Source organism: Protomyctophum bolini (genome assembly GCF_963924005.1).
Source record: "Protomyctophum bolini genome assembly, chromosome: 3".
Taxonomy (NCBI): Eukaryota; Metazoa; Chordata; class Actinopteri; order Myctophiformes; family Myctophidae; genus Protomyctophum; species Protomyctophum bolini.
This window is the reverse complement of record NC_137864.1, coordinates 31,361,269-31,384,865: the sequence shown is the minus strand read 5'-3', so window position 1 is coordinate 31,384,865 and position 23,597 is coordinate 31,361,269. Positions and strand designations below refer to the sequence as shown.

The following is a 23,597-nucleotide window of genomic DNA, read 5'->3' as shown; positions in this document are numbered from 1 at the left end:
ATATGTAATCACTTACTGCCCCTTTAATGCAGATGATAAATGGTCACAGTGTAGGTCAGATTAGATGCCAACATCTGTTTAACGAAGTCAAAGTCTAATGGAAATAATACACATTGCTCTAGAAGATTTTGCCAGCAAATTGCCATTTGATTCTATACTTAATCCCCAATAGCCTGTTCCCAGTCTGTCTGGACTTTTGTTGCAATGTTGTAACTATGAAAATATTCGCAGGCCAGAATAAATACTAAAGTAGCAGCTTATCGTTTGTAGTAAAATCCTCAGTTTTAATTTATCTATTTGTAACACAAATGTAACCCTTAAAGGACCACTCCACCCATCTTCATTGTGATCGCACCATGTCGGTCTACTCGCTCAGTGTCTGAGAAAGACTGAATGAGTTTGAAAATCACGCAAATCTATATATCCAAATGAATGCAAAAACATTGAAATACTGCTGTCAACTTTCTAAAGTATAAAGCGAATGTCTCCTATACGGATTATCCGACAGAAAATGCACAATCTTTTTATAGTTTCACAAGATAGTATTACTCAAAGTGTTAATGTAACACATATTAGATTGTTTTGTTCCATTTTTGCTTTGGCAATGTAACTTTAAATGATGGCTTCTATTTCATGATGCCAACATTCCAGGAAAATAAGGTCTACTGTCCATAGCCCACCAATGAGATGCAAAGTGGGACCCCTGCCATGTTATAAGCATTAATGAGGACCAATTACAGAGATCAAAAATGGGTGACGTGCTTCTTATACTTAGTTGTAATATATACCAGTGTATATATTGTGTACCAGTGTAATAATTAAGCTTTGCCGAGCCATGATCAAGGCCCTATATCCTATTCTGTAGCTTGAGGCAGCTTGTACAGCCCCTGGACATGTCGCAGGGACTAGTGTGGTCTGTGGTTATATAATTTGGTTACATTTGTTGACTGTACTGAAACTAGCCATTTATTTCAATTGCTATTACTCTTTGGCAGTGTCCTAGGCACCTCTTGGTTTGTTAAGTAAATTGCGCTCTTCTCATTGAGGTGGAATATTGTGTAAAGGGCAGTTGCGGAATATGCACTACCCCCCCCCCACACACACACGAAACACAGAGCATGCACACAAAGTATGCCGGGGTCAGCTACAAAATCCTCTAAACAACATTTGCAACCATATTGTGCACGTAGTTTACATACACAATCTAACTATTCAAAACATGCTCATAGGGCAAAGTACTTGTGCACGCCTGATCACATGCCATTTCTCACAGACACACACATACACACATCAGCAATATGGCAAGGTTAGTTATTGTAAAAGTGCGGATTAGTCGCAGTTTCACAAAGTTGTTTTTATTTGCCATTTAGTATTGGGATATTTTTGCCAGTCAAAGACACTTAATTTCACAGTGCAACAGAGTATGACAAACACTGACATTAGGGTCAACATAATCTATGGGTGAGGTTTAAAAAAAAAAGTCCATACAAAAACAAATTTAAAAGTGCAAAAACAACTTAACAGTTACTGAAAGTAGCATCAATCCAGATATTCTTTTTTTTGCGTTAAATGTGCGAATTTAAGTTCACCATGGAAACAAAACAAAAAATCAGTAGCAGCAAAGAAAAAACATGGACCATTCTTTTTTTAAAACGTTATAACAATCACAATGACATTGCCAATCACTGTTCGCTTAAGATATCAATATGGCATCAAATGGATATCAGTACAAATGTAGGCAGACGAAGACATGTGCACACACTTGTGCGTGTACGCAAGCACGCACACACACGCACAGTCGCACACACACACACACACACACGCACAAACTTGGTCACAGTTAACAGGTGCAAAAAAGACATTGGGATAGGAGTCAAGTTTTTTTTAGCATGGTACCATATCAAAACTATACATAGTTCACACACTGTTAACACAAAATGCCAAAGTAAGGGTAATACAAACAACTTCACATGCACACACACACACACATGCACGCACATACACACAAAACCTTAGGGTTTGAATATTTATATATATATACACTGTGTGTATGTATATATATATATACTGTAGAGAGAGAAAATATAACGATAGTAGATTCCTTTCTGGTAAGAAATCCAATGTTAATAGCCCTAATCCTTGAATGAATGATTCCTGTGAATTATTCATTCCTGAATGAATGATTACTGTGAAGCCTACAAGAATAAGTTTGCCTTTTATATTTTTTTCTTTTGATCAGGTAGAAACTGTGATAGGACTATGTCTGACACATGGACAGGCTCTGTGAAGCAGCACTCTGGTAACCACAAATAAGAAAAGAAAAACAAAAAACGGAATGAAATGCAAATAAACATTGATGCGAATAGTCGATAGGATTATCCTACAGTTAGCGAAGAGTTCAGTGATGAAAGGATAATTCTAATTGAAGTCTTTTCCCCATAAAAGATAGTTATATATATATCTCCCAGAAAGAAACAGAGTTTAGACACCTGCCTGTCCCTAACTACATATGTATATAGGTCTGAAAAGTCTAAATAACAGTGCCACCAGTCCGTTCTATGTACTGTATATGCATCTGTGTGTGTGTGTGTGTGTGTGTGTGTGTGTGTGTGTGTGTGTGTGTGTGTGTGTGTGTGTGTACAAATGTATGTCTGTGAGTCAAGCTATCAGTTACTCTTTAATTTTTATAGTCCCATTAAAATCTGATCAGTCCCTGTCCTTCCAACAAACTAACTGACCTCTATCTCCCTAGATCTCTCTTTCCCTGTCTTTGTTCTACAATAATTGAATTCCCACTCTCTGTCCCTGCTTCTCCATTCCCTCCACTTCTCTCTGTCTCTTCCTGACTATAGCTGCGTCTCCCTTTCTCTCTCTCTCTCTGTGTCCCTCTCTCTATCTGTCCCTACCTGTTAGTTTTTCTGTGTCGGGTCCCTGCCTAGTTAATCTAGAGGTGTCCCCCGTCCCTCCCCCCTCCCGCCCACCCTCCCTCTATGGACAAACACATAGGGCGTGGGGGCCGTCCGTCAGGGGGAGTGGCCAATAGCGTCCCTCTCCCCCCTCCCAGATCAGATCAGGGCAGTGCAATACACAGATGGATGAGTTTCCCATTCACCCTCCTCCAGCTGGCTCACCTACAGGGACAGATGAGGGACAAAAGAAGAGGGGAGGACCAAAGGAAGAAAATGGAGAGTGGTCAGGAAAAGTTCAAAGTGCATGGGGTAAACAAACAGGTCAAAGTGCATGGGGGTGTGCAATGGGTCTGCAGGGGTACCTCTGAGGTGGGTGGGTCTAAACGCCATAACAGGCCTGAAGTCTTTCCTTCAACAGTGGCGGGAACTGTTCCGAGAACTGTTGCCAGTTGTCTTCCCCAACCTGCTCCTTAAAACCATGGAGGATCTGAGAGAGGAGGTGAGAGGAAAAACAGCAAATTAGGGTCTGTGATTGATGCAATTTATTGTGCCCATGTGCTTCTGAAGCCACCAGCCACGCATTTATCAATCGTAAAGACAATTAGCCCATAAATGGCACCATAAATCTCCTAAATGGTGGCAGCCAGGAGGCACAGGGGGCTGTGTGTAGTATGTGTGTGTCGTAATGGCTACTAAAAACTCAGCTTCCCATCATGCACCTGTGCAGTGTGAAGCTCAACAGCGCCACTTATATATAGTCAGTCTCAACACTTATCTACACCGGATCATTCTTTGATTATGAGATATGACCATTTCATAAATGACAGGTCTGGTCAACCCTCACCTTGTAGAACATGTCCCTCAGGTCATCTTTAGGGCTCACCCAGGAGGCTACCGCATCGCAGAAAAAGATGAAGTCCTAGAGCAGACAAAGACGGTCCAAAGCATGTGAGGTTTTTTTTACTTCCTGTGACGTCATGCTACAATCAGATACACAGATTAAAAGAAACCGTATATAATGTACCTGCACCACGCCCCCTGGGTTCACACCAATCATCATGCAGATCCCACGGAAGGCAGAGTCCTTCTCCTCATTGTCTCGGATATTGCGCAGAGAAGTGCACCTGTCAAAATCATGACAATGACCATTAACCACCTTATAATAATGGATTTATTTATATAGCACTATTTCCAGACATAGTCACAAAGTGCTTTACAGAACAGGGTAAAAGAAAGCAACGTATGGTAATAAAAAACATTAACGATAAACTACAACAAAATATCAGTAAATATTTACTAAATACAATATACTAGACATGGGTTTTCAGAAGAGATTTAAAAGTCTTAAGTTAACAATAGGTAGGGCGTGTTCCAAAGCTTGGATTGCAAAAGCCCTACCACCCTTTGTGATGAGCTGGGCTGTGGGGGCCTCCAGGAGGATTTGAGTCTGCTTACAGGCTTGTAAAGATGTCAGAGACATACTGTAACTGGGAGCATGTCCAACATGTAACCAGTGAAGAGCAGCTAACATGGGGGTGATGTGGTCACGTTCTTTAGAGTTGGTTAGCAGACTGGCAGCTGAGTTCTGTACTAATTATATAGGAATATTAGATATAGCTTTTTTGCAGAGGCCAGAATAAATGCAGTAATCTAAACAGAAATAAATAAAAGCATGAATTACCTTTTCTAGATCTGCAGGTGACTCGAGCTATATTCCTTAACTAGCTCATTGACTGCCAGAATTGTGCCAGAGGTCCTTTCAATGAGGTGCCTTATTCAAGGCGCAAAAATTACCCCCTCAGATCGGCGATGTTTGGAGGTCATTTCTGATTTTCCAGTGATCGCGATTGGAATATTGCCGTTTTCTGGAGCAAAGATTACTATGAAAACCTGCAAAACCCGTCCGTCGCTCGGTCACTCGCGCCCATATATGGTTGTCAGTCCATCACGCCTCGTGACACGCTCCATATATGGCTGTCTCCATATATAAAGATCACAACGCTCCTGAAGCTTGTCAGTCCATCACGCTCCACAAATGGCTGTCTCCATATATGGCCGTCTCCATATATGAAGATCACACCGCCTTGTGACACGCTCCTGAAGCTCGTCAGTCCATCACGCTCCATATATGGCCGTCTCCACATATGAAGATCACAACGATGTCAATCTGACATCATCAAACCCTCTACACTCAAGACACACTATATAGGGCCATGAACCCTGGCCAAAGCAGTGTGGTTGCCTCGACGCGAGACAAACTTGTGAATGAACCAAGTTGGTACAAAACAGGGATCTCCATATACGGAGCTGACTATCATCACCTGGATAGTTTGACATACTAAATCTGCATATATGGAATTGGCCAGCAACTCTACATCTAATCTCACTGACAACAGATTAATAGTTTAACTCCTGCTTCTCAACTGTGCCGTATTAAGAAGCTCTGTTGTTTCAGCTTTCAGCGCGACCTTGCCCTTTATGGCGAGGTCGCTTCTCACACTCAGGGCGTCTTAGTGGTGTTAAAACAGTGTAATTAGTCTCAGTTTCAGTCTTTCTACTATCCTATATAAATAAAGCAAAAACTTGTAAAAAAAGAGGAATGTTCAGAAGGAAAACAATTATCTCCCAATACATTTCAATGGGTACGGTACTGTACATCCCCACTCCCCCAAAATAATGAGCGAGATAGCAGAGATAGAAAATTGAGAGACTCACCAAGGTCTGATGAACTGTGGTAACAAGGGAGCAACCTCCTGAGGGCACACATAGCCAAGCCGACCAATGGTGATGGCTGAGGAAGGACACAGACAGACAGACGTCAGGGTTGCTGTCGAGCATCTGCCATTGGTCAAGTTCAAGACAATCAGAGTACAGTTCAATTGTAAGTACTGTTCCACTCATTGAACTGTTTAAATGGAACATTAACAGGTAGAGACATGAAGAGATATAAGAGTCTTGGTAGGATATTCATCTTGATAGTTTTGATTCTTGAACTCAGGGTTAAAGGGAGCACAGTCCAGCGGGTAAGGTCATTTTTTATTTTGGAGTTGATAGGATTGAAGTTTTTGTCATACAAGTTATCAAATTCTTTTGTTATCCAAACCCCTAGATATTTTATGGCTTTTAAATTCCAGTTAAAGGGGAAGTTTTTTACTGTATTACCTCTTGGAGCAAAATTGTAGGCTAAAACCTGTGTTTTTTGAACATTTAACTTATAGCCTGAATATCTACCAAATGTTTTAAGAAGGTCAAAGAGATGTGGGAGCGAACAGAACTGCGGACAGCGGGCAACCTTGTCTCGTTCCACGTTCCAGCGTGACGCCATCTGTGAGACGTCCATTTACCCTTACTCTAGCAACTGGTTTAGAGTATAGTGCTCTTATACAATTAACTGATTCCTTAGAAAAACCCATTCGCTCCAGTACTTGAAACAGGAAGGACCACGATACACAGTCGAACGCTTTCTCTTGGTCGAGGCTTGTCAACAACAGCTTGGTTTGTCTCTTTTCAACATGATTGAGAACATGAAGGGTGCGTCTAATGTTGTCCTGAGCTTGTCTCTCCAGGACAAAGCCCGCTTGATCTTCGTCAATCAGGTCTGTAATAAATTAATTGAGCCTCCTAGCAATGATGGCGGCATAAAGTTTATAGTCTTTATAGTCTTTTATAGCACTGTTCTTTGTCTTTGCCCTCTTTTAGTATTACTGAAATCAAGGCTTGGTCCCACGATGGAGGGATAGCTGTGTTCTTAAGGGTCCAGTTGAAAGAGGCTAATAGAAGTGGCGTTATGTCCTCTTTAAAAGCCTTGTACCATTCTGCCGGAAGGCCATCACTTCCTGGTGTTTTATTGTTCTTAAGTCTGCTTATTGCTTCATCTAATTCTTCTTCTGTAATTTTCCTTGCCATAATTGTATTTTGTTGTGTACCAATGTGGGGTAAATCTAAAGAGTTCAGAAATGTTTGCATGTCTTGAATGTTCGCTTGGGGTGGTTGGGTGTATAATGTTTTGTAATAAGACTCAAATGACTTCTCTATGTCCTCCAAGTTGCTAGATGCCCTTCAATTGTAAGTACTGTAGAAGAGGAGGCATGGTCAAAAAAATATAATAAGACAGTCAGTGGTCTTGCAGATGCTAAACCAAATCACAGTAACATTCTATAGACCAGGGGTTCTCAACGTTTTTGGCCGGGGACCCACTGAAAGGCTTTGGCAATGTCTCCCGACCCCCAATAAATTGACTGCTACAATAACCTTAATAATCATACTATAATTCTAACAATGTCTGAGTGTCTGTCTGTGTGTGTGTCTGTGTGTCACTGTGACTGCCGTAACTCCTTACTGCCTGCACCAATCACTCCCGTAACGAAGCCCTTTTTTCGATTTGACACATTAATGATTATTAATGAATTGATTAGTCAATTACAAACGCACCCGGGTACAACGGGTAAGGGCTAGTAGAGACAATACACCATAAATAAAAATAAAAAAAACACGGGTTAAGAACCCCTGCTATAGACTACATTTCTTGCTTTTGAGAGTAGTACACATAGTTTTGGTTCCTAAGCAGTGCAGCAGCGATAACAATAACAAAGAAAGTGTGTTGGGCGTTTACCCACCGGTGTTTTCCAGCAGGGTCTTGGGTGTGTTGGGCCTGTTGATGATCTCTACTAGCTGACTGAGAACCATGGCAACGTACGGCTGCATCTCCACTCCTGAGGGCAGCATTAAGCAGAGAGAGAGAGAGAGACAGACAAACAGACTCATGCCTTTGAACAGAACTTATTGAACAACTTATTGTGACCCAAGGGCTATTATTCCTGGACTTACACATCAAAGTTGGACTTAATGTTGAGTTATCACAGTGAAACCCTCAGTGCCAACTCAAGTCAGAATGGAAATGGATCCACATTACATACACAGAGGAGAGAAACGTAAGAAAGTGAAGCCTTGCTGAGACTCACCCATCTGCATACAGATCTCTCCTATGGCCCAGGTAGCATTGTTGCACACAGAGATAAACTCTGGGTTGAGGTTTGTGCCCAGGATTGGCATGAACTCAGCTGCAACACACACACACACACACACACACACACACATAGTTATCACCTCCATTTTAAATGCCTGTGTGTGTGTGTGTGTGTGTGTGTGTGTGTGTGTGTCTGTGAGTGTGAGTGTGAGTGTGAGTGTGAGTGTGTGTGTGTGTGTGTGTGTGTGTGTGTTACCAATGCAGGGTTTGACATGAGGGAAGCAGGCCTTCGTCAGGTCACCCAGTAGAGCAAATGAACTCTGTCTTACTTCAGGCATAGTATCCTAGAGAGAGAAGAGGACCGTGTTAACAACTTAAGCTCTATATATTTTATTGTACAACGATTAGATTGTAGATCTACGCCCAATATAGGGATGCCAGATTGAAAGTGGTTAGTAAACACACATAATAGTCCAACTACGCCAAAGTATTCCTTCCCAGTGCCTCTAGACAAGTAAGATTTTCTGCCTTTTCCTGGTGTGTCACGTTTGACGGATGCCGACATTGTGCTGTCCAGACTCTCAAGCCAGACGATCTCTTCCACAATCTTTGAACGCTACAGTCTGTAATTCTTCTGTGTAAAAGTTAAAAACAGGAGTCATCACCTGCTCTTCAGAGCGAAAGGATATTCAACTTATCTATTTAAATACCTATGCTTTGACTAATTTGGTTTCCAGTACCAGTAGGCACGGACGAAACACAAGTGGGTGGGAGGTGGGAATTTCTACATTTCAGAGCTTCCAAAGAACAGACCGTTAGCAGAAGCAAAATAATTTCTACTTTGGATTGAAAAGATTAGGCAATATCTTTACTCACACAGTGCTCGTAAATTAAGTAAATATGGTCTTTTTATTTTGCCTTCCCTTCAAATCAGTTAGTGATCTACAAGCTTACAACGCACTGAGAGATCAGCTCGCCAATTACTTAACTTTTTTAAATTATAAAGTTCATAGTAATTCTTCTTTGTATATTAATTATCTGTCATATCTTCCCATTGACATATCCTTTACAAAGCCTAAAAGGCAAAAATAAATGTAATTTTGTACTCATATGTTCACACAATTAAAGGAGCATTCAGTGATTTGGGTCTACAGTGGGGGGACACGCAACAGGCCAACAGCACATGCACCAAGGCCCGCCCCTGCTCGATCATGACTGGAGGAAGGCCCCTCGCTATCCTGATTGATGAAGGCTGGGCCCTCTAGCCAAAAACGAAACCTAAGGTTTTTTGACCCCAGGAGTCAACTGGGGACAGGGAGGAACTCCTTATATGGTCAGCGTAGTAGGGAGGATTATCAAAACAAACAAAAGTGATATTTGAATTAAGTGAAATCACTGAATATACCTTTAAACCGTTAATCGCAAATTTGTAATCATTTGTATGGAAATTAATCGTCACAAATGTCATGTTGGTGACAGCCCTACCTGCATGCACTGGAAGAGCAATGTCATGATGTTACTGCGAGCCACTAGTGTGTCCACGTGGCCCCCCAGTCCCTCCGCCAGGCCACTCAACAGATCCAGAGCAACGATCATGAAGTCTTTATCTGGTGCCTCGTACTGGTCTGGCTGCTGGCTGTACATCTGGAGGGAGAGGGGGAGATTGACAAATTATTATTAAACGCTGGTTTTGGCAACACACTTCTCCAGCCGGAATCAAATCGAACAGTTAACATGTCCTAGGCTGTCAAGTAAACTTTATTTAACTGGCACTTAAAAACAAATCACACCCTTGTGAAGTGAGGGGCGCTCTTATCAGGGATCCGATGGTAATTCCGACATGCTGGAACAGCGGTTGGACTAGCGCTCGAACATGCGCTGCTCCCGTGCTTATGATTAGGTTAGGGTTTGAGGTAGGTTGTCTGCCTAATGACTGTCGGACCAATAATAGTGTCGGAACTAAAGCCTGTAACCCTCATCATCGTACATAATCATGACGTAATGTCGATTTGCTCAGACACATCATATGACGTACAGTCTCCATTCATTGTCAATGGGAATTTAATGTTTCTGTAAGATGAAAATCTACACTAATAGCTGAATGTAGCTATAAATAAAAATCACACCAGTGTGAAGTGAGGGGCGCTCTTATTATACATCATACATCATCTCATGAACAACTGAATGTGATTGGTTAGCCGATTTGCTCGTCTACATAGAGACTGCATGTCTTCCCCCCCATCTCTCTCCCCATTTCCTGTCAGCCTACGGTCCCTCCATAAAAAATATAAAATAAAGGCGAAAGCCACAATAAAAAACATTTTAAAAAAGAACATAGAGGATGATGATGACATCATGATGATGGCACAGGTCCTCACCATGGCCTGGGCCAAAGTCTTCTGGACCAGAGTGACACAGCGCTGGTAGACAGGCTCACAGTAGGGCAGGAAGCCACTCTGCAGGGCCGTCGCCACTGAGGACAGACACTCCAGCAGGGGGAACAGGTCCTTGTCCTCATCCTTCAGCTCATTCCACTTGGCGATCAACGGAGGCATCAGCTTCTCAATGTACTCCTGAATAAACACACACAAACATAGTGAGCAAATGACAGACACAAAGCATCAGTTTCTGGATGCAGCTCACACAGTCACATCTGGATGTAGCTCCTGAATGGCCCTAAAAACAGATGGTCGAGTAGAGGTCTTCCTTCACAGGTCCAATTTGACCAAGCTGCACCGAAAAAGACCGTAAAAAAAAAAGCCCGGCACCAAATGGACCCGCTGCTATCATTAGAATTCTTGCCTCTGAACTGGAGCCGAACGGAACCGCCTATTAAAGGGAAACTTCACCCTTTTTAATCAGGATAATCAGCAAAGACCTCCAAACATTGCGTGTTTTATCCAAACCACGGAGAGCTCCATAGATTTCGAGTTATTAGGTGGACGGCAGCGCGGTTGCGCAACCCAGTCTAGGATCACTAAAGAAGGAAAAGGCCAAGCCAAAAAGAATATATTTTTTTAAAGAAATCAGCAATCCAGGTTTGATCCAATAATAAAGCTTATCAGAGAGAACGTTACGCCAGAAGCAGCTGCCGGTTGGATACCAACTGGCAGAACCTTCCGTCAGAAGCAGTACATTTAGTAGTTCCAAGTCAGGAAATGTGGTGAGGTCTCCCTGAGCAAGACACTAACCCCCTAAACTGCTCTGTACTGTATGTGTCTTATCCCCGTTTCAAACACTACAGAACCTTAAAAAACAGTTCAATGGTGTGGTGCCTGGCAGGCAGTATGTGTAATAATCCATCTAGCTGAGCAATCACTATGAAGTACTTGGTCCCCTCCTCTTCATCATATACATCCTCCCTCTAGGTCAGATCCTCCGTCACCATGGACTTCAGTTCCACTCCTACGCCGACGACACACAGCTGTACCTTTCCACCAAAGCCATCACCCCAACCACCCACTCCACTCTCACTGCCTGCCTCACAGATATTAAAACGTGGATGCAAAAGAACTTTCTCAAACTAAATTGCAATAAATCGGAAATCATCATCATCGGTCCCAACTCCCTCACCAATTCCACCCAAGGTTTTTCACTGAACATTGATGGATCCACTGTTACACCCTCCACCCGCATCCTTGGTATAATTTTTGACCCCACCCTTTCATTCCTCCCCCATGTTAACCAAGTCACCAAAACCGCCTTCTTTCACCTCAAGAACATTGCCCGTCTCCGACCCTCTCTGTCATTTTCCGCAGCCGAAACACTCATCCATGCCTTCATCTCATCCCGCCTTGATTATTGCAAGAGTATCCTCTACGGCACCACCTCCAAAGTCCTCAATAAACTGCAATATGTCCAGAATTCAGCTGCCCGCCTGCTCACCAGTACCCGTTCCAGAGACCATATTACACCTGTCCTCCGTGACCTTCACTGGCTACCGGTTAAACAAATAATCCACTTCAAAACACTCCTGACCACCTACAAAGCATTAAATAACCTGGCTCCCCCATACCTCTGTGACCTCCTCAAACGCCATGCCCCCTCTCGCTCCCTCAGGTCTGGTGATGCAAACCTCCTCGCCGTCCCCAAAACCAAATGCCGTACGTGGGGGGACAGAGCTTTCGCCTTTGCTGCCCCAACCCTGTGGAATGCCCTCCCTAAGGCACTCAGAGATGCCCCCACCCTTCAAACCTTCAAATCCACCCTCAAAACCCATCTCTTCAAAATTGCCTTCCCTAGCTAACCCTTTTCAATGTTTTTTAATGTTCTTTAGCTTTTAGTGTTATTTTTCCTTTTTCTATTAAAGTTGTTTTTAATTTGTTGTTACCTCTGTAAAGCCCCCCCATGTAAAGCGTCTTTGGGTACTCAGAAAAGCGCTATATAAGTTTGAGATATTATTATTATTATTATTAAGGACAAACCGCAGATATGTCTTAAGTTTTCTCTCTGCGTCATGCCACACAATAGACTTGCCTAACTTGCTTTAACAAAATTTGTTTGTTTATACAATGCAGAATTGTCAAATATCACTTCCATGTGGCTGTTCTTCTCTGCAGACATACCACAGGCCATGAACTTGGCATACAGATTGCTCACAGGCTCAGCTTCAAAGTTCAAGCTTGATGCCAAGTTTATATTTTTGTCATGTGAACATCGACAAACATAGTGGTGGTGGTGGTTTTTTTTTACTAAATAATTGTTAATACCACCAAATAATTAAGTTATTAAGTGGTCAGGTTGGGAACCCATACAGGAAGGTTATTCATACATCTCTATCTATTCAATGTGTAATATGAAGATGACAAGACCAGAAGTGTTTAAGGATAATGACTCGTTTCCTAGCAACATCAAATCGGATCAAATTGGCTGTAGACTAAATAACAATAATAATGTAGCCCTCTCAGTTGTGCATGCAATTGAGGCTTACAGGCTGGTTGAGGTGATGTCCCACAGAGTCGGCCAGTGTTCCTATGGCATCGTAGAGGATGAGCAGGTTCTTGTGTTGGTACTTCCCGAAGGCAAAGACCAAGGTGTCCAGGATGAAGCTCAAGTAGGGCACCAGCTCTGTGCATGCCTCCTCCTCCAGGGTGGCAAACGCACTGAGCAAGAGGGAGAGCGGGAGGGGGCAGGGTGATAAGGGGATACAGGGACGGGAGTGATTGGAAAAGTACTTGAAATTAAACACAAAATACAAACACTCTGATTAGTTTTTAATAATGAGTAATAATACAGAAGCAATATAAGAAAAATGATATGGCAATTTAAAAAAATGTACATAAGAACCTAAGTATGTACGTACCTGTATAAGCCATTTGTAATTTTATGATCAACCAAAATAAACAAAGAAAAAAAGAAAAACACACACACACAGCCTTACCTGCAGGCAGCTTCCTGTACCCTCTTGTTCCCATCCAGAATGCGTTTGAGCAGCTCAGTCATGAGGGGTTTGAGGTGAGAATCGGAGGGCTGGCTGACCACCCAGTGGGCGTAGCGGCTGAGGGTCCAGCAGGCAATGGAGCGCACCAGCGCCTTCTTGTCACACAGACACTGAATGAGGTGGGGCATGAGCTCCGGCAGGTAAGGCACCATACCCTGCATACAGCCTGGATAGAGATATGGATTTAAGTTATACTGTGTAGAACATTCATGTTAATAACGCAGGACATTTTGGATAGCAAACAGAATATTGTCAGAAACAAAATAGACATTATAGGTACTTTATTAATAGGGAAATAAGGTGTCCAGTATCTCATACAGACTAGAGTTAAACCCCCAACACAAGAGGGTTAAAAATGTAAACATAAATATAGGTGTCATAGGGATTAGGGAATAATCATTTATTATTGCACATTATTCCTAGACCAAATATAGCTGACGAGTAGTCCAGTTCATAAGTCTACTTAGTCTAGCAGCTGGTAGTGGTGTTAAGAAACTGCTGTAGGGGACAAAGGTTTTCTTAAAACCGATCGTTCTTGCAGTGCAGAGAGATTAACAGTTATTTGTGGCTGCTATTATGGCCCACCAGGATGTTGTGGAGAGGATGACCAACATTGTCCATTATGGCTTGCATATTGTACCCGCTTAATAGTGGACTCAGAGTTGTATGTAATATGTTTGAACTTTTAAATAAATACATTTGCTGTACATTTCCACTGGCCATGTCATTTTTGTCTACCCCTGAAATTCTCAACAGGGAGACAATCATTATACATACTAAATATAGTGTAGAGAAGTTGTCCAAAACACATGAATGGAATTGTGATTGTGAAGAATATACCAGTGAAAGATTATATCAATTTAATTGAAAATGTTACACAGTATGACTTTAAGTATAAAGGGATTTTCATTTAAAACTATGACTAGGTTTGCTCTGATCTCCTGTTCAATTTAAATAGTCTGCAACTGTTCAGTCAAAGCTCTGTATGAACAGATAATAACCCCACATGCAGAAACCCTTCTCTAAATGATGAGCTGGTAAGAGTAAAGCCCTAGCTTTTGCAAGGCCCAATGAGCAGCAACTACGTATGTCTCACCTTCAGCAATAGCCCCAAGCACGAGGATGCCAGACTCCTTGATGACCCAGTCCGGGTGGAAGAGCAGGCCCTTGAGCAGAGGCAGGAGGTGGGGAAGCAGGTCATCACGGAAAACATTGGCCAGCACATCCAATGCTGCTGCCGAACACTTCCCTACAGGGAGGGACAAGCACTTAGTTAGCACTGCATAAAGAATTGCTGACAAAGGCGTGTTGCTACTTAGCCTTCCATAGTTAATGCCTTGGGAATATTGAAACCTCACATTTCATTTAGAATGTGGACTGTTAGTCGACATCTATCTATAATACCAGAGGCAATTAAATTACTTTGTCCTCCAAGCCATCTAGAATAATAGCCTAATAATTGTAAACAGCCATAAATATTAAATGATATAGCTTTTTTACATCATTCCAATATCACCGCAAAAACCTTAAACAATAAACACTCAAAGTAAATAATAAGTAAGTAAGTAAATAATTCGTCAAGCACTGTTGACTTACGTAGGTTCCAGTCCGAAAGCGTGTCATCGTCATCGTCGTCATCGTCATCGATGTCCTCCCCCTCCTCGCCTTCCACTCCCTCATGCTGCAGGGTAACAGTGCGGGACTTATGGAAGCGAGGCTTGATGTCCTGCTCGCTGTCCGGGACAGTCTCATCCTCCTCCTCTACATCCCCCTGCAAGATAACATATATGGGTGACAGTCACAACAGGCAAAAAGAGAGAGAGAGACATACAGGGGTCACAGCAGCAGGTAACCCAAAACATCTGTATTTGTGGACAATAAAGATGATAAAGCAGTCTATCAGCTGAACAACACACTCACCTTCAGCAGAATGATGTCAATCTCTGAGTACTTCATGCCATTCACCAAGATAGGGGTCAGTCTGGGAAGAGAAGGCATGAAACATTGAGCAGTCGCTATCTGATTACTGTCAAATTAAGTCCATTCAAAAGGACTAAGTTACCATTAAGGTTTTCACTATCATGACATTTTACTTGACCATTAATTGGCACACAAATTGCAATAAATAATTGGAACATAAATAAATAAATTACATTTCCGTTTGGCTTTTAGGCTACATAAACATTTCACAGGAAAGAACTTAAATATACAAATAAATAACAGACATATTTCAAGTTGAAAATGTATGAACTTTTTACAATTTTCAACACGATTATGGAAAAGGAATGCGATTATCTTAAATAATAGTGATCAGGCCATTCAATAGGACTAAACCACATGGTCCTGAAATTAGCCTGGGGGAACTCACTGCACCAGGTGTCCAGACAGTGCCTCTTTACAGATGGGTTGCTCTGCCAGGGTGAGCCAGAACTCACACGCCTCCAGAGCTACATTCTCATCTGGGTCCTGGGTCCTCTGCAGCATGTACTGGTGGGAGACAAACAACATGTAAACATTAGGAAGCAGAGGTGGGGACTTGGACTCGAGACTCGAGACTCGACTTGGACTCGAGTCCCGATTTTGATGACTTTAGACTTGCTTGATCAAATCAAAAATAGACTTGGACTTGCTTGGGACTTGAATGCCAAAGACTTGAGACTTGACTTGACTTGAACGCCAAGGACTTGAGACTTGACTTGACTTGAGCCCTCTTGACTTGAACATTTTCAAGTCACTTAATACCTTACAGCATCTGATTATCTTTTGTATGACATGTAAAATGGTTTGTTATAAAGTGATGCCGCGGATCGGATATCTGGTCGATATCAGCCAAAAAACGTGATCTGGATCGGATCGGACTACAGCGAAAAGCACTGCAAGCACTCCACTCCAGTCCATTCCAGCACTCCACTCCAGGACATTATTCCTCCAGCAGTGTTGCGCTACAGAGGCATTGGCAGCCGCAGACAGTCACACTTCACAGTGGCAATGCTGCACAGTGCAGGCTGCTAGGCTAGCCACTAGCCATTACTGCGCGCTGCTACTCAGTGTAGAGAAAGCAGCACTGCCGCTCCCTTATGGGAGTATTATATATTATAAAACAAAAAAGACCCAACAGCCGAGTGCAAAAATGGATTCGCCACCGTGGCAACTACAGCAGCAAAGTTTCAGCCTTAGCTCCATGCAAGCTAATCTTTAGCATTGATTAGCGTCAACATCTTAGACGAGAGAGACGGAACAGCGCAACATGCTGACAGCTGAGCTGAGCATGACGACATGCTCATGTTCTTAAAATGATATCTCCCCACAGTCCCCAACAGTTTTGCTTGACAAATATGACCGCTGTTTGTCAATACTTATGTGACAGACCATGCTATGATGCTAATAACTGCTTAAGTGCTAACCAATGCTTAAATAAACGGGCGTCACTAGTTACATTGTCACGGACAGACAGTGTGCTGTGTAGACAGTGCACGGTTTGGGGATCAGGGGTCCCCACTCCCAGCCAAATGATAGGTTCCATTTGTACACTCTAAATTGACATTGATTTTACAATATAAATAAATACAAAATAATAATTTGGGGTCCCAGGGATACAAATTGCTGGGTCCTTAAAATTTAAATGATGATCATTGATAGATCCATAAAAAACACAGCTGCTGTATTGGGGCAAATGAGTTTCAAAACCTATATTCAGAATTAATGTGTATAGCCTACCTATGCTATTGATAAATGTATTAACACAAAAACCTGATCAATGTGCATAATAATAATAAATCGTATGGATAAAAAATAAATTTGTCACTAGAACACTTGAAGTATAGGCTCAAGTTGGTAAAAATAAATGGGTCAGTTATTCTCAACCTACTCATGTGGAACTTGTTTGTTGACTATTATTGTTTGTTGACTATTATTCTGAGATAAAAAAAAGTGTGCTATCTGACAGATTTGGGAAAGCATAGAGCGACTTAATATGTGCTGGATCGGATCGATATCGGAGGATCGGTATCGGATCGGTATCGGTAATCGGATCGGTTTTGATGATTTTAGTTCGGTATCGGGAGTGGAAAAAGTGGATCGAGGCATTATGTAACATTCCTCTTCTACCCTGTATTTGAACACGGTTTCAGTGCAAGTAATTACATTTTACCATTGTAATAATAATAGCCTGCTTGCTCAGGGGAAACATTGAATTTGTGTCAGATCCTGTGTCTCGGTGAGACATGACCTTTGACATGATCTAAATGGCTCAATAGAAGAGCAGAGAGACAAACTACAACCACCCCATTGTACAGAGTGGTGCTTTAAACCCTGTCCTCACGGAGGAAATTGAAAAGTACAGTATCGTTGTGGAATTGTGGAAAATGCTCATGATTTATGTAAATTTACATATGATTAATTAGTATTATGTCTTGGTGGGACTTGTTTGGGACTCGAAACAAAAGGTAAGGACTTGGTTGGGACTTGAAACAAAATGCTTAGGACTTGTTTGGGACTCGAAACAAAAGGTAAGGACTTGGTTGGGACTTGAAACAAAATGCTTAGGAATTGGTTGGGACTCGAAACAAAAAGTTCAGGACTTGGACTTGCTTGGGACTTGAATGCCAAAGACTTGAGACTTGACTTGACTTGAGAGCAAAGACTTGAGACTCGACTTGGACTTGCAACATAGGGACTTTGTCCCACCTCTGTTAGGAAGGGAGATTGCTGATTATTTTTGCTGGACTGTTTATTCATCAATTATCAATAGTCAATTCATCGTGATTTCGGGAGCAAATTTTAACATATGATCTACTTTGAACTATACAGTATAGTGGGCTTCCTAAATGTAATTAAATGTTTCCAATTATTATCTATTCCCACTCTATTTGATATGTTGAACAATTTATAAAATGTTCACCTATAACAACGTGCACAAAAAAAAGATGCGTTCAAAGTGTTGAATATTGTAGAACTCAAAAACAGTGATATGTCTACCACATAACTACGGCAAAAAAGCCATTGATGCTTTATTGAGACAAAAGACAAAAGCAGTGGTGATAGGGAGGATCAACAAAAACAGCCACCCTGCCTGTGAGGTGGGAATCACCCATGGACATTGCGGGTCAGTGAAATCAGCACATGGAACTCATCGAGCTGTGTGTATATACATGTATCTCAGCCATGTAGTTTCTCGCTGGTGTAGCTACATCCAAGTGCCACATGTATTTGTCCTCACCTGGATGATGCTGTGCATGTGTGGGATGAGGCGGTCGATGCGGACCTCCAGGAGCATCACTAGAGCCCTGCAAACGTTCTTCCTCACCTCGCAGTCCTCGTCCCCGGCCAGCGCAAACAGGCTCTGCAGGGGTGCATGGTTGTTAAGTAGGAAATAATAAAGATGACATCACAGTAAATAAACTAAAACAGTGATATGCTTGGTGTCCATAAAATTGAGTCATGTGCCCAACACACACAGACCAGCTGAATCTTGCAAACCACTGATGCTCAAACAAGGGGGTGAGGATGGGGGGGGGGGGTTGACGAAGGTCACCTCTCACCTCAATGAAGGTATCAATGTTATCCATCAGAGCCTGAGCTCGGCCAATGATAAACTGGTTCACACACGCTATAGCATGAGACCTGAGAGAGAGACAAATAAAATGGGATCTAAAAGATGACTTTAACAAGGGGGACACATAGGGTGAGGGTTGCTGAGGAGGAGAACAAAGACACATAACAGAGCATGAATGAGTCTTTCACTGACCTGATCTTGGGGCTGCAGTGTTTGAAGAACTGGAGGAACTTTGGGATCATAATGTTGAGGGGCCTGTTGAGAGCATCACTGTCAAGCAGCTCGGACGAGTCCTCACATATCTTCTGCAGTGCTCCGAAAGAGCCCTGAAGGACAGACACATGGACACACCGGTGCACATATAGAATAGATCAACCACAAGCGGTAACAGCCGAGATAAATTTGTCATGTCATACAGTATGGAGGTCGAGGCTGGATTTCACAAGCATTTGAACGGCAATGTGCCATTGTGAGCATGTCTGACCTCGCATGTATTATAGTCCTCTGAATTGAGCAGGTTACAGAGCTGGGGCAGAAGCTCAGGCCAGGTCTGCAGCTCTCCTTTGGATGCAATTGTTGTGATCAGGATGCCTGGACAGCCAAGAGAGACAGAAAGGCAACACACAGTCAAATCAGACAAAGCTAAGGATCAATAGGTTGCCTATACTGATATTCCCAAAACAGGGATGGCAGGGGTTAAATCTCTTGGGAGAAAAAAAAAAAAGCATCCCATTACTTCCACACTAGCTGAAAAATTCCTCTCCCTCTCTCTCAAAAAGCACGCACCAATTGTAGCTCTGATAAGCGCAGAGGGGTCTCCGATGTTATTGAGGCATTCCCGTTTGATGAACTCAGCCACAGTGGGAGGGAAGTTCTGGTAATGAGCCTTCACGTTGTTTTTGAGTATCAGGCCACTCAAGGAACGCGTGGGCTCATCTAGAGATGGGAACGCAGAAGAGACACATAAATGACAGAGAAAGGTGTTAAAAAGGGAGGCAGACTCATTTAGGGTAATAACAAATAAAATACCAAAATCAGTAAGTGTAAATTGTATGTTTTATTTATTATCTAGTACATTACTCGTATATTACATACCCTCAGATTTTAGGCTTGTGAGGACAAAGATGAGATAGTTGTTGAAGTCCGGAAACTGATTGAGTTGTTCCAGTTTCTGCAGGCTCTGTTAAGGAATTAATTAAACTACAGGAAAATGGACCACATGGCTCGAGAACCGCTTCCAGAGTCTACTTACTTTTTATGGGCCAATAGCCAAAACCATTAGGCCTACACACCCACACAATACAATATGTCCACGTCTCTCACACACACACACAGTGAGTGTGGAATTACTACTATATACATTCACACACAAACACATGAGCTGAGCTGATACAAGCCGCAAATGGCAACACTCCCAGACAGTTTTTATTATTGTCTCACGTAATGACACATGCTTCACACTTATGCTGGGCAGACAAGGACTCTTTGCAAGACAGTTAGTTTGAACCCACACACACTGCTGAAAAGATACTTCCTGTACAACTCTCTGTGTTGCAGTGTCTGGGGATTGGGAGTCCTTCAGGAGCTGAAGAACTTGCTGCAGACCCTGCTCATCTGGCTGCCACTCCATCCTACATATCAGTGATATCACACACAGTCACACACAGTTGTGAAATTGACACAATCTGAACTCAGCTCGAAATGCATTCCAGTACATACGACAGGTACGACAATGCATGCCAGACAGTACACACGTACAGTACTGTTTCTTGCTACAGTTAGTTAGTATCTAGAATATAGTGAGTATAGTCATTGTCATTAAAACCTCAAAAGGAGAAAATCAGCATGAAGTCAGTAGAATTTTGTTTGGTCAACATCAACAACTACAACTGCATGCTCGGGTGTGTAAGGCTGTAAGCAGATGCTGGCATGCTGCATCTTCGCACCTCAGCGGACCATATTAAGTTAACCAAACGCGCTCATGAATGACACGCTGTTTGTTTGCTTCTCCATTCCCTTGATAAGCTGGCTTTAACACAATGACGACGCCAATCTGGGCCCACACGGCCTCTTCAAACATGACACATTCAGCTAACGAATAGCATAAACTACGCTAGTTAAGATTAGCATCACAAAGACTCATATACAAAGCGTATGGCTGCAACCAGTGATATTGGAGAACTAGCAGAAATGTTACTATGTTAGATGAAGTTGCTGATCCAAAATAAGCCAGACAAACAACGCCACATACATTAACATGCATATCACGGATGCCGTCCCCGGCAGCTTTCATTAGCTTGGCTAAATGTTGAAAGTACCGCCAAAGCTTTTACCTGGTCGCACCGATTTGTCAGATGTGTAATCCAATATACGTTCGATTGTAGTGTAGTTCCGCTGTGGTAATAACCATTGACTGAATATAAAACACAATGTAAATACAGCGGTCTGATCTCAGTTGATAACGTTGGTTGGCTAACGTTATAACAAATAAGCTAAGCTAGGTGGTATGTGACAGAGATTGCGTGCATTGCAATCAAGCCGGGTGATCATGGTCATATTCGGCTTCCGTAGTAACAGTATTTATGTGCATATTATATTGTTGATCCGATCTGGGTCTAAAGCGGACACGGAAACGGCACACACTCTATGGTGTGTGCGCAAATGACCGGATACAGTCATAGAGTATAACAGTAGGCGGGTTTTAAACTAGTCAGAATCAGAGCACTGAGCATTGCAGCCAGTTAATATAAACCAGGCTTCGGTGACGCGACGTGGGTGGAGGGTCGTAGACTCGTAGGATAAGAAAAATAAAAAATAATTAAATTAAAAAGAACCAATGGGGCATTAGTTGACCCGGGCAACAAGAATAAATCGTAACTAGACACCATATTATGGGTCCCAAAAAAACAGCCAAAAACATGCCACTCAGGTGCTGTTATTAATAGCAAATTAATTATGTAGCCTATACATTTGCCACTAACTCGAAAGCCGTTGGGCCGATTTGCACTACATTTATTGTGTACATTGCCACATATGTGTTGTACTTTTTGAACATATTCAACTTTAATTTGATTGATCGTGCAATTATTTCCACTAATATGTTCAAATATGCAAATGATCTAATTCAATATGCACAATAAAAAAAAGGTTGTGAGCAGAAATTGATTCTACTGAGTATCAACGTATTCTTTATAACACCACTATAGGTTAAATGTATCATTGTCTAAGACAAGTCATAAAGGATATAGCCTACGCAGCCAAGACACATCACAGTTTCATATGGGTGTAGGTCTGTTTAAAGAGTGATAACTGGCATTAAGTTACTGAATTGGAAGGGTTATCATACCAAAATATAAACTAGAGACATGTAGGAAGACAAAAAAAATCACACGCCGTGTGTGAGGGGCACTAATATATTAAAGTTTAACTCATGTTGCTTAGGTATGATTAGGTGATGTAATGATGATGTAAAACAAACGGTGTCAAAACAAACATTAATTTATCTTCATTGTCACAAACATAAACACAAACATTAAACCTGTATAGGCTATAGGAGGGGCTATACCCTCAAAAATACAGAAACAATTACGGCCACCAAAATGGTACCAAAATCTTGCCTGGCCCCTGGAGTAGCCCCCTTTTTTAAACTAGCTCCTCGCCACTCACCCTACACACTTCTTGGTTTGAGCATAGATATATATTAAATAATAGACTGGATGGGAGGGGAGTCCCGGTGCCGTCTCTATTATTTTTATATGGTATAAAGCTCATCTGTACACTGAAGTCAAATATTACACAAATATAAACGGCATATAATGTACTATAGGGGATTTCTGGATTTTTCCTATAGATTTCAAAACATATTTATATAAACTATTTTATCCGAATATGAATATGATATGAATGAACAGATATACTATATTTAATAAATACTGTGTGTTTTGCAGTTATATATGGGCTGGTCATTTCAACAAGAGTTATAGGTAGGTTTCTGAAATGTCCACAGTATAGCCGTCCTCAAAATGGTACCATATTATAATGAGTATTTGTGAGGGCCTATTAGGAAGATAGGTTGAAAATGACTGAAGTTGTCACTTATTTTAACAAAATAAACATAAAACATACACTAGCTATATGGGAGACATTTGTATTAACAATAACAAATTACAATTTCACAATTTCCACAGAACCCCACACAGACAAATTGAATGGGAAATCCTTTGCCATGGGCCAGTGGCAAAGTGGCTAAAGGTAATCGAAGGCATTGGAGCAACTCAGACCGTTTGAAAGAATTGTATGTCTGTGTGAACTGTGAATGTGAAGCAGGGTGTTGCTGAAAAAGAGCATTCGTGCTCAGCCAATATGTCTCCAGGGCAAATATACAGTATTTATTTTTTGAGTGGTGTAACCACTCCTATAGACAGCTATGTGTGTCCCATGGGTCTGTCCCTGGCTGGCTGGGTCTGTCCGAGCATGCATAATAGCTTTTGATTGGTTTTCACAACATTTTAACTGTATATATGATGATTTGGGGTGTGACAGTACAGTACAATACAGTACAGTGACCCCGTGATAGGGCACTTATAGAAAGAAAATAGTACATTATGCTTTTTTCCTTTTCCTATAAAAAAATTCTTTTCACACCCAACATAGAGACAGTAATGAAACAATTACAATATTTAAAAATCTTTGACACAAAGAATAAATGTTTATACAGTTACAAGTTTT

General features: G+C 41.8%; 1 protein-coding gene across 1 annotated transcript; it reads right to left on the bottom strand.

Annotated features, from left to right (window-relative positions):
• Positions 1-2,997: 2,997 nt before the first annotated feature.
• tnpo2b (transportin 2b) lies at positions 2,998-21,412 on the bottom strand. Its single transcript, XM_080759631.1, has 24 exons — positions 21,203-21,412; positions 20,401-20,500; positions 19,965-20,040; positions 19,656-19,805; positions 19,354-19,460; positions 19,062-19,195; positions 18,856-18,937; positions 18,534-18,656; positions 15,684-15,802; positions 15,236-15,296; positions 14,912-15,086; positions 14,412-14,564; positions 13,256-13,481; positions 12,806-12,977; positions 10,254-10,448; positions 9,361-9,519; positions 8,132-8,219; positions 7,871-7,969; positions 7,526-7,621; positions 5,625-5,700; positions 3,934-4,033; positions 3,754-3,828; positions 3,272-3,396; positions 2,998-3,131 (listed from the first exon to the last, which is right to left on the bottom strand). Exons 2-23 carry the CDS (start codon positions 20,497-20,499, stop codon positions 3,289-3,291), a joined length of 2,673 nt encoding a protein of 890 aa, XP_080615757.1. The 5' UTR covers position 20,500; positions 21,203-21,412; the 3' UTR covers positions 2,998-3,131; positions 3,272-3,288.
• Between the last annotated feature and the right edge of the window lie 2,185 nt (positions 21,413-23,597).